The sequence below is a fragment of the Schistocerca serialis genome, chromosome 4 (assembly GCF_023864345.2).
Source record: "Schistocerca serialis cubense isolate TAMUIC-IGC-003099 chromosome 4, iqSchSeri2.2, whole genome shotgun sequence".
In the NCBI taxonomy this organism is placed as follows: domain Eukaryota; kingdom Metazoa; phylum Arthropoda; class Insecta; order Orthoptera; family Acrididae; genus Schistocerca; species Schistocerca serialis.
The window spans coordinates 948,978,413-948,990,880 of record NC_064641.1 but is presented as its reverse complement, the minus strand read 5'-3'; the positions used below and the strand labels follow the sequence as shown (position 1 = coordinate 948,990,880).

The following is a 12,468-nucleotide window of genomic DNA, read 5'->3' as shown; positions in this document are numbered from 1 at the left end:
GGAGAGGCTAACACCACGAACTCCGGTGTACGGACTTGTTCCTCAGTCACACATTTATGAGCGGTGTGCTTCGCAACTGTAAATAAATACGTCGGTAGGGTCCGTCATCACTAAAGTGGTGAACCGATCCAAAACTCGCGTTTAAACGATCAGGTGGCGATATTACTCCGATTTGTGGGAACACGGCATCAACTCCGGTCCTTCAGTAGGTCTGACAGATCGGCGACGACGCCACATACACAGACGGCGGTCGGCAGGTGGGTGGGGGGCGGCGCCTACCTTTGGAGGTGAGGCTGAAGGAGCGCAGGCGGTACGACTCGTCGTCCTCGCCCTCGAGCGGCCCGCCCAGCGCGTCGGGCACGTCCAGGTAGGCGGCAGACTTGCGCGGCGGCGGCTGCTGCGCGTGGCCGTGAGCGTGGCCGTGGCCGTGGCCGTGGCCGTGAGCGTGGTGCACGGAGCGCCGGCTCGAGCCGCGCCTGCGGAAGCCGGGCGACGCCTCGGGGGTGGCGGCGGCGGGCAGCCCCAGCCCCGGCGCCGGGGGCGGCGTGCCCTCCGCCCCGTGTCCGGCGAGGCGCGGCTCGCTCACGCCGCCCCGCATGCCCTCGCCGCCGCCCCCGGCCGCCCCCGCGGCCGCTCGCCGCCGCACGGACTTGCCGCCGGTGAGGCGCGCGCTCTGCGACCGGGCTGCGGGCCGGCGCCGCCTCCCGGCCACCGGGGTCCCGCCGCCACCCCCACTGCCGCTGCCTCCGCCCCCGCCGGCGGCGGCCGCTGCGGCGGCGGCGGCCACGGCCTCCATGCTGGAGAAGCCGGGCGCGCAGATGGAGGCGGAGCGGCCCTTGGACATGGCCACGGTGAGCGCGCCGTCGTCCGTCGGCATCTCGCGGGTCGCGGGCGGCGGGTCGCGGGTCGCGCGCTGCGGCCGGACGCGCACTGCGCTGCCCGGGCCCGGCCGCTGCCCCCTCGGCGCGCCTCGGCCGCCCTCGGCTGCGCTCGGCCCGCGTCGCATTCGCCGTCGCCGTCGCCGGCCACGTGTCGGCGCCGCCGCAGTTGTCCCTTTAGGGCCCCACGCTAGGGGCGGCGGTTACCGCTCAAATAATCGGTTTTCGCTTATGTCGACCACACATTCCGGAACCGGCGAAGCGACTAACACACCAAGTGCTCGTCTAACAGAAAGGATCGACACGTAAGGACCCAAACCGACAACACGTGACACTGCACGAGACCACACAGCCACAAACAACACAACGGGCAGTCACAATCGTAAAACAAACGAAGCACCGACGCGAGCAGTGACACCACGTACTAAGACTCTGGTAGTAAGGTAACGGCTCTAGGCAGGACAAGGTGCAAAGTTCTTTTATTCAGAGGCTCCTCCTCCCCAAACACACATTGTATATTGTTTATACTATACTATACACAGGCAGCAATGTGTTATTCGCATTATTACGTCCAGACAGAAGAATATTCTCTTCTGTGTAAAGCTGCAATCAAAATATTTTATGTGCCAAATGTATTTTCTGTGTAAACCGTGTATAAAATTAAAAAGTCTTGTATTAAGTTATTTTAGGTATACTGCACTCAATTAGCAATGAACTACACTCCGTTTCGACTAATAAATTTACAACCATACGTCTATTCTTCAAATAAAGCTAAAATACATGTAGTCCTTCTGTCAAATGCTCAGTCAGTGCCGGCTGGTGTGGCCCAGCGGTTCTAGGCGCTTCAGTCTGGAACCGCGCGACTGCTACGGTCGCCGGTTCGAATCCTGCCTCGGGCATGGATGTGTGTGATGTCCTTAGCTTAGTTAGATTTAAGTAGTTCTAAGTTCTAGGGGACTGGTGACCTTAGATTTTAAGTCCCATAGTGCGCAGAACCATCTGAAGCATTTTTTGCTCAGTCACTATATAATATGTATAACACCATGTGTGTATGTATCTAAGGTATCACACAGAATATACCGCAACTACCAACAATTAGACAAACAAATGTAGTATCCTTACATGCAGCACTCGAGGTAATATATCAATACGCACAAACACAACAAACCTCCATAAACACACACTGCTACAGATGAAACTATCTCGAGGCTCTACCTACATATTCTCACCTGAAATAGAAATAGGCTATTATCAACCAACAAGCTACTTAACTTATATTACAATCTAAATGTACCATATCACTTCCCTCTACATTTTTCAACTTATTTCTCACCGCACTTATCGTATTGTATCTCTCTGTCTCATTTTATGTTTGCATTGTGCACTATAAATTATATTCTCCTCAACTAGTCAGATAAGAATTATACAGAACCACTTCAACAATCGTAAAGCATTAAATTCTCTGTAACCTTAGAGGTATTTTTTGTACATTATTTCCTTTATATGATATAAAATAGCCTTAACAGCTGCATACCAACCAGACTGTACCAATAAGATGTCTTTGCTATTACATTTCGAACATCATATCCACCTGAAATTTCAAGACTGTCTGTTATTCTGTACTGTTAATGAAATAAACAAAAAATAAAATATGGCTTTTTTCACGCCAGTTTAACCTGATCGTTAAGGCCAGTCAAAAAACCAGTTTCTAAAGTAACCGATTTTCGAATTTTTGTTCCTATTATCTCCTCTAATAAATGTAGAAATCGATAAAAATTGAACATTTTTTACCCTCTCAGTTTCAAGATACATAGAATCAGACTATTAAATTAAATGCACAAATAAAAGGAAACTTAGCCCATCCACCATTCGCTACTTTTGACGAAAAGCCATAAGTAGTTGATTACTACAAAAAATGACCAGTATGCTATTGATTCTAATTTCTCAAAACTCTACTCTTAAGGTAATTTGATTTAATTATCAAGTGATTTTGGATTTAGCAATTGATTTAGTATTGGCGTAATTCGTACCAGCAGCCGTGGCTATATGATTGATACAAGTGAATATTATTGGTTAAAACAGTTGTTTATATTATTAGGGTTAAAATATAAATTTGTAAGGTGAAATGTTAAAATTTATTTGTAGCTCTTTTTATGAATCTGTCAATTGATTTAGTATTGGCGTAATTCGTGCCAGCAGCCGCGGCTATATGATTGATACAAGTGAATATTATTCGTTAAAACAGTTGTTTATATTATTAGGGTTAAAATATAAATTTGTAAGGTGAAATGTTAAAATTTATTTGTAGCTCTTTTTATGAATCTGTGAAATTTAAATAATAAATTAGGATTAGATACCCTATTATTTTAAATGTTAATTATATTTACCAGGGGACTATTAGTTAAGGTCTTTAAACCCAAAGAATTTGGCAGTATCTCATTCCATTTAGAGGAACCTACCCCGGATTGATAATACACGATATACTCTACTTAATTTATTTGTTTATATATCTCCATTATCAGAGAATCTTTTTAGAGTTATAATTCTCAAGATGTATAAAATATTTCAGGTCAAGGTGCAGCTTGTAGTTAAGAGGAAGTGGGTTACAAAGTTACAATAGATTTTTGTTTATAACGGATTTGATGGTGAAATACTGTTAAAGAAGGTGGATTTGATAGTAATTTGATTTATTTAATTTAACTGATATTGGCTCTGAGGTGTGTACACAATGCCCATCGCTCTCATTATTGATTATTCTAATTTGATTGTTTTAAAGTAGCTTCAATTTAGATAAGTCGTAACATAGTAGATGTACTGGAAAGTGTGTCTAGGAAGAGGTTCAAGATATAACATATTAGTTAAGTGTTTCACTTATACTGAAAATTCTTCTGTGCAAATCAGGATATCTTGATAATTTATTTTATTATATTTATTTTTTGTTTATTTAATAATTTAATATAAATAATTTTGTTGGATTTTGTCTTAGTATATTTTATAGAAATGATTTTTTAAATTATAGTGTATTGGTAATGTAAATGTTTTATGAAATATTATTTTAAATTTTTTAAAGTAGAATTTATTTATTGTACCTTTTGTGTCAGGGTTTATCAAAATTTTAGTATTTATTTTACTTGTCTCGATTTGGATTGATTTACAAATAATTTATGGTTAAGGTATCATAATTATTATTAAATTATTTATAGAAATGAGATGTTAATCGTTTCCTAAGATATCTAGTTTTTTAAGAAAAAGTTTAATTTTTTAAAGTAAGTTGTTGTTAATTAATTTTTTAAGTATAAATATTAACTTATTTATTCCTTAAGGGATAAGCTTTGAAGTTATTAACCTATAATTTGTTTTCAAAAATATAATAGTAAGCTTTAAACCAGCCATCTTTGAGATTACATTTTAGTTCATTATTTTATATTTTGATTTTATAACTATTTTAGGTTTTTTATTAAGAATATTTATTTTATTTTAAAATCTTTGTAATAATGATAGAATTAGTACATTTACATCGTAAATTTATTATAAGGAACTAGGCAAAATTGATTTCCGCCTGTTTATCAAAAACATGTCTTCTTGAAAATATTTTGAGGTCTGGCCTGCTCACTGAGCGGATTTTTAAAGAGCCACGGTATTTTGACCGGGGATCATACCACAAGTTGGGCATTACGAATCGCCAGTCCTAAAGGTGAAAATGAGGTAGAAGAACCAAATTTTTCATGTTGATTTGTCCGTTTTCTAGGGCCACAAGCAGATAAAGGCATATTACGTAGCAGATCAGCTACTTGCTGTTTTTATTGTATACTGTGAATAAATTGTTGACAAGTTTTTAATTTATTACTGTTACCATATTTCCTTTCTGTTTTATCATTTCATAGAAATGGCAGAGAAATCTTAATTTTTTTAAAACGAATGAAGCATTGTACTTCACTGCTAAGTCACTTCATGAAAATATATCCAGACTAGGATTGGTGCCTATCTACAATACAACAGATGTCCGACGACAGTAGCGAGGAATTACTGCCCACATACACCACGTTGGGGGAAGGCTTTCACACCGACCGACGGGATAGCGCAGTGGTAGCCCCTGGACTCGCATTCGGGAGGACAACGGTTCAAACCTGTGTCCAGCATCCTGATATAGGTTTTCTGTGATTTCCCTAAATCGCTTAAGGTCAATGCTGGGAAGATTTCTTCGAAAGGCTGTGTGTTCCGTCTCTAATGACCTCGTCGTCGACGGGACGTTAAACAGTAATCTCCTCCTCCTTTTCACACACTGTTCACGCAGGATTCGGTGGCCGACGCACAGTGACCAGTTTTCATCCAAAGCGTTGGGCGAGTTTATTCATCTGTTCAGAAGCGGAGGACAGTGTTTCCGACCTTTCACCCAGTCAGCAATGACAGACTGGACGAGCACATCTTTCTCAAACGATTTTACAGAAAGTGTTTGGTAAAAAAAAATATCATTTTTGGTTTATTTATAGTTTTATTTCTTTAGGTGTGTGTGTGTGTGAGAGAGAGAGAGAGAGAGAGAGAGAGAGAGAGAGAGAGAGAGAGAGAGAGAGAGTTCCTAAGGGACCAAACTGCTGAGGTCATCGGTCCCTAGACTTACGCACTATTTAAACTAACTAAAACTAACTTATGCTAACAACAACATGCATACACCCATGCCCGAGCGAGGACTCGAACCTCCGGCGGGAGGGGCCGCGCGATCCTTGACACGGCGCCTCAAACCGCGCGGCCACTCCGAGCGGCTTTTGTTTTAGGTTCATGACAATGTGCCCATAATTTCGTTAATGGCCACAGTTATTGTGATATTTACGTGAAATTAAGATACTACGCAAATTCGGAAAATTGTGAAATAAAAAAAGATAGGTCAGTATGATTTTACGTTTGCTGCATATTACATAATATGTTGTTGCGTATGAAATTTAGGTAACATATCGAATTTTTCTTTAGACTTGGGTAGAGGTATATATCTGTCACCAATCTTGAGAAAACTGATCTGATGTAGCACACTCATTTGCGATCTCACCAAGTCAACAATAAAGCCAAAGTGAAATATTCACAACATTCGTCATATTTCGTAAACGGTTTCGGATATCAAAATGAGATTTTGGCAAATGATAGTACACAAAGAGGAGAGTATTTTACCATATCACTGTTATGTAAGACTTCATTATCTGCTGTGTCATTCTAATAACTGCAGACTCTTTCGGTGATAGAATGTGATTTTTAAGGGCCATCAATAGCTCATAAAACAAGAAATGTTATGGGTTTTGGAACAACATATGTGAAAACGTTACACGGTATTTTGTACGGAGGATGTGCTTTTTCATAACCTACTTGTTATATCCTAGCCAGTAATGCCACCCGAGCCCGCTGCCAAAAGGTTGGCAGCATCAAAGTCCGGACGCCGTCCGCATAAGCAGCGCCAGCGAGACAGGAAATCGCCGCAAGTCTGCGCGCGCCACCGCTGGCTTCTGGTTTCTTAAGCGCTGGAGTCGCGAGCGCTAGGACAGTTCTGTATTCGCCGCTCAGTTGTATACTCGCCACCGAATTGTGTACTTGCTAGTCAGTTGTGTGTTCATCGCAGCGGAGTTGTTGTTTGTCGTCAGCCGACGTTGACCTAGCCGCTCCGACTCGAACTAGACAGATTTCTGTAGACACGGAGTTCACTACTGTGTTTCTGTATCTTCGTTAATAAAGATAAGTACCGACTTTTATTTAATCAGAGTGTTTGGGTTTTCATCTTTCTGTTCACTGTTCCAGCGGACCGGTCGGCCCGCTATTAAAAGTGTGGCGGTGCCTTCGTAAGCCGTTTCTACAGCGAATTGTTTGTCGCTACGAACGCCGCCACAAAACTACTGACTGTACTTTTCCTCAGTTTCTCACTTAATATAGTCAGTAAACCACTGTTTCAGATTTCTCTCGCAATTGTGTCTGCACAACATGCTGCTGAGGTGAGACAGCGTAAACTCCATTACGTTTGGAAAAAAGCTAGTTTTAACACAGTAACAAGAGAAATGTGTAAGTTTTACTCAAAATTCGCCACTCGTGACGCTTCTCTGGAAGTTACAAATGGTTAACAAGGCAGCCGAAAATAAATCGCTGCATTTTCAGTGGAATTCATTTTAGGTGATAGCATAGCTCTTTGAATGGTCGCCATGCAAGTGTGGGCGTGGAGGGGCCCCAGCACTCGGCGCGTCCCCTGCGGCGCCCTGAGCCGCCCGCCACCGCTGCCACTGCCGCTCTCCCCACTCTTCCCCAGACTAGCGGTGCGGCAGTTACCGCGCACTGCACAACACACGGCACCAGGGACATTATTGTCACAGTAATGCTGTACCAGTTCTTACGCCACGTGTTTGTTGCTTGTTCCTGACGACATTGTTCTTAAAATAGCACTGTTCGCTTTTCCCATTTTGTATAAAAACGAAATATTTCAAACCAATGGAAATTTCACGAATAAAAAATTACTCCTTTTTATAAAAAAAAACGGTTATTTAAGAATGAAAATTTTTAGCACTGCTGCTATGACTAAATGACATTTCCATTTTTAGCCGGTTACTAACAATAGTGAAAAACACCTGTTATCACTGAGACCAAACAAATACTGAAAAATACCAGTTATTCAAAGCTTAAATACAGGTATCGGTTTAAAACCGGTCGGATTTTGCAACCATTACCTCACAGGCTGGAGACGAATCACCAGCGACGCTGCCAGTTAGCATTCGGTCGCTCTGTTTGACCCCTCCACCCGCCAGTCGTCTGCCGAGCTGTTCCATCCCGCAATTGCAATGCACTACTAAGTACGGACTACCCACTACACACGTCTCAACATACCGATGCGCTCTCTGCGGATTGACAGTGGTTAGCACACTGGACTCGCATTCGGGAGGACGACGGTTCAATCCCGCGTCCGGCCATCCTGATTTAGATTTCCGTGATTTCCCTACATCACTCCAGGCAATTGCCGGGATGGTTCCTTTGAAAGGGCACAGCCGACTTCCTTCCCCATCCTTCCGTAATCCGATGAGGCCGATGACCTCGCCGTTTGGTCTCTTCCCCCCAAACAATCCAATCCAATCGCAGTGAGCATATGGGCACAGACTGTCGCTCTAGTGACCGACAGGAGTGCACCGAGGTGCGGATAAAGGCGTGTACTGGCAAGGACACCACGGGCGTTCCGCTCAGCTTCGACAGAGGCGCTGTGTGCGGTGTCGAGAGTCTTGCCGATCGTTATAACGATCAAACAGTGAAGCAATTTCACTTAATAAAAGCAAGTCTTACGGCCCAGACTGCATACCAGTTAGGGTCCTTTCAGAGTATGCTGATGCGAGAGCTCCATACATAACTTCATACATACCGCTTGCTCGCAGAAAGATGCTTACTCACAGAGTGGAAAATTGCACACGTTGGTAGGTGGCAGCTTGAATGAATGTTAATTTTGCGCCTTACATGAAATTTTACACACCGTAACGAATAGATGAATATGTCACCTGACATACATCAGTGGTAGTGAGCAGATTTGCCTATCAAAACGTACAGTAGGTAATGCCCAAAGGGAAGACACTCGATTCGATGGTGTTAGCACACCGAACCCAAATCCTGCATGTCAATCAGCAAAAGATGAAAAAAAGCTGCTGGAAAAAAGGTTTTAGTTTGGGGGCAGACGCAAGTTCCGCCGTCACGGCCCACGTCCAACGGAACCCATCTGACAAGGATTGGTGACCCACGGCGAGAGGGACGACGAACGTGCTGGGCAATGCATTGATGGGAGCAGGTAGCGGCCCAGCGCTGCTTGTGGCGCAGAAACTCTTTAGAAAACTGCGTTTGGGAATTTCCAGGTGTATACAAACAGACCAGTGGCGCAGTTGATAACGTGAAAGGTCCGTGGTACGCTTGTGATGCACGTGTGCAACTTATAGGCGTCAGGAGCGGGCACCAAATGTCCGAATGGTTGAAATAAACTCGGAAGGAGAAAAAGGGGCGATGTTTCAATGCAGTTTAAAGGTAGGTCCTTTGCGATTGGCAGGGGTAGTTTTCACAGGATGAAAGGAATACTCCCATTGGTCTGCAAAAGCCGTGACATGAAGCACGAAAGACACCATACCTAAAACTTCGGGGACTCTCCTCTGAACCAGTGTCAAGTGTAAAACAGAGCGCATCACTGTCTGTACGACGCCAGAAGAAGAATTTTGTGTGAACACTGCGTTCACTTTCGCTGACACTCAGCTACAAACTAGCTGAAGAGTCGTCGAGCTCCGACAGTGGAGACACGAAACAGCCATGTAGTTAATTGTTCTTGTGAGAACTGAGAGGGTGCTGAAGTATACACGCTGCTCCATCTATGCACGTGTATATCGCCATATTTTCCAGACTAGGGATAAATGCATGTTTTCTCGCCTAATGAGAAACACAGGACAGTTTCAGCTGATAAAATAAGTAAAGATTTTGATTAGCTTTTATAGGATTTTCAGAGGCCGAGAGCAGCCATGCAGTCGACAGCACATCACAGCTAAAGGTAAATGCTGCTCACAGAGGCGCAAACTTGTTGGTTCAGCAGCTTGCGTCCATTGTGAACTCGAGCAATCTTGAGTAATCTTTTGCTCATCTTGTCACACAAACTAACCATCCTCCGTAGACTTGATTGTCATCCTAAATAGCGCCCAACTTAGAACCGGACTCGGACGATTTGTCGTAATATTGCCCAACTGCACTGTCTAGAATTACGATAATCTTGTAGAGAACCTTCTCTTTAAATTTGATATTGTTGTGTTCAATGTAATTTCCGCTAAACAGGCCGTAATGCATTATCTTGTCAACTCTCCTGAAATCTTCATATCACAATCTATGTAAACCCGTGTGCTTCTTCAACAATAATATACGAATGAAACAAATTTAGTACAGCTAAACACCGATGTTCTCTGTAATAGAATAAGAGTCCACTCCTAAACTCAAAAATTTATTCTAGTGACGCTAACGCACTCACTGCATGTTTTTGCTGATGTCTGACGAACGTGAAAAGGAGCGGAGTGTCAGAACGTGACACCAATGTTCAAGAAAGGCAACAGGAGTAATCCACTAAATTACAGGCCCATATCATTAATGTCGGTATGCAGCAGGATTTTATAACGCAGAATTAATTACCCTGAAGACAACAGTCTATTGACAAGAAGTCAATACGGATTTAGAAAACATCGTTCTTGTGAAACACAACCAGCTCTTTACACACACGAGGTGATGAGTGCTATCAATAAGGAATTTCAAATTGATTCCGTATTTGTAGATTTCCAGAAGGCATTTGACACTGTACCTCACATGAAATGAAATGACCATATGGTATTTTTGGCCAGGAGGCCCCATTCGGGGAAGTTCGGCTGCGGAATGCAAGTGTTATTTCAGTCGACACCACATTAGGCGACTTGTGTGTACCTCAGAAGCAGCCTGTAATCAAACTGTATGGTTATGTAATGTCGTTTCAGTTGTGCGACTATATTCCTGATTTCCTGTCAAGACACATCACAGTTCATAGTAATTGACAGAAAGTCATCAGGTAAAACAGAAGTGAGTTCTGGGGTTTACCCAGTTAGTGTTATAGGCCCTCTGTTGTTCTTTATCTGTATAAACAATTTAAGACGGAAACTGAGCAGCCATCAAAGGTCGTTTGCAGATACTGTCGTTTATTGTCTACGAAAGTCATCAGAAGATCAAAACAAATTGCAAAACGATTGTCTACGAAAGTCATCAGAAGATCAAAACAAATTGCAAAACGATTTAGAGAGGATATCCATATGGTGAGAAAATTGTCAGTTGACCTCATATAATGAAAAGTGTGAGGTCATCCACATGAGTGCTAAAAAGAATCTGTTAAACGTACACTATATATCAACCAAATGTAAAGGCTGTAAATTCACTTTATACCTAGGGGGAAGGTGAACCAAAGACTGTGTTTTACTGGTAGAACACTTAGAAGATGCAACACATCGACTAAAGAGATTGCCTAAACTAAGCGAGTTGCTCCTTTTTTGGTGTGCTGCTGTATGGTGTGGGATTCTTACCAGATAGGATTAAAGGAGTACATCGATTTCGTATAATCGAGAAATAGGGGAGAGTGTGTCACGGACGTGATACAAAATTTGATGTGGACATCAATTTTCTTCTCTGAATGAGAAAATATTTTGTTGATGCCAACTTACACAGGGAGAAATCACCATCATCATAAAATAAGGGAAATCAGAGCTCACACAGAAAGGCATAAGTGTTCATTAGTAGTTGGACAAACTATGTTTCAGGAGAATTTGTTAGTGTGGGTTGCCTACATTCAAGGGTAAACCTATTGTTCTCTTTTGATTGTCAGGTCCTTATCCTACTGTTCTGCTAGGAGGATTATGACCCTGTGGGGATAATTCATACTTTCGATTGACATGTTGTGAACCCCTGGGGATAATCCTTCCTTTTCATTGACAGGTCCTTAACCTATTGTTCCCTCACCCCTCTCTGTAGTCCTCCTCCCCCTCCACCTCGTCCTCCACTATCTGTCTCAGAAGGCACTTGCCAATACAAAGACACTTTTGATGCCTATTTAATAGACTAATTAATTAAATCGATCAAGTAATTAAATCCACCCTCTGGGAAACCTCCCAGCAAAGCCCCTCCCCTCCCTCACTTGGAAATTGGTGTGAAAAAGGCTTACACGATTGGCCATTCGGCTGGAAATAAATTGCAGTGGATGGCATTTTTTTTAAGTAATTTAGATAATGTGTGGAATATTGTTTATGTAAAACTTTATGAGATACAAGACGATGTTTGTAATATAGTTTATTTATTTAGTCAAGGAATTTGTCAGGAAATTGAGTACACTTTATGGAATACCATCTATTTAAACACTTTGTGGGTGACAAGGCAGTAAGGAATATTTAAACAATTGTGGCACTTTTTTAATTCTGATTGCGCATAGAAACGCAGATTGGGCTTAGTTTATATTTGCTGCCGGAGTCAGGAATGTTAAAGCTCTTATTTTTTATTTTCCTCACTTTTCAAAGCACACTGACCTCTAAACACAGATGGGAAAATCAGAACAATGACGTATCTAAAAGTTCATGACATATTTCGAAACCCACCGCCGGTTTCTGCAGATGGAAAAATTACGAGAATTTCAGCGGTAAACTTTTTTGTACAAATCGAGAAACATATATGCATATTCCACAGACAGTAAACCCTGCAAACAGTATCTACACATCATCAATAGATTGAAGTGCGGTATAGTAGCCGCCTGTTCGAGGCACACGCAAACATTATGCAAATCAACTAATGAAATTTCTGTCACAAATAGATGATAGCAGTAAATATATGCAAGGTATTGTACGCAACGTCGTTTGAGAACACAGACACCCTCCTCCACCACAACGTTTCCACTAAGCGTATGTGGTGAAAAAAGAAATCCTGCCGTCCCACACAAAGTCGCTATCACGTAGCGCGCAGGCCGGCCGGGAGAGACGTACCGGCACCCCGCCCGTAACGAACGCAAGCGTGCCAGTGGTACAACGATCGGAAACGCGCTTGGAATTTTAAAAGTACTGTA

At 42.8% G+C, this 12,468-nt stretch overlaps 1 protein-coding gene across 1 annotated transcript; it reads right to left on the bottom strand.

The window, feature by feature from the left end:
* Positions 1-202: 202 nt before the first annotated feature.
* On the bottom strand, positions 203-1,006 carry LOC126474852 (uncharacterized). Its single transcript, XM_050102332.1, has one exon. It carries the CDS (start codon positions 1,004-1,006, stop codon positions 203-205), a length of 804 nt encoding a protein of 267 aa, XP_049958289.1.
* Between the last annotated feature and the right edge of the window lie 11,462 nt (positions 1,007-12,468).

What these genes read in the sequence shown, in the direction of transcription:
- LOC126474852 (XM_050102332.1), bottom strand. Translation starts at nt 1,006, where the DNA reads ATGCGACGCGGGCCGAGCGCAGCCGAGGGCGGCCGAGGCGCGCCGAGG.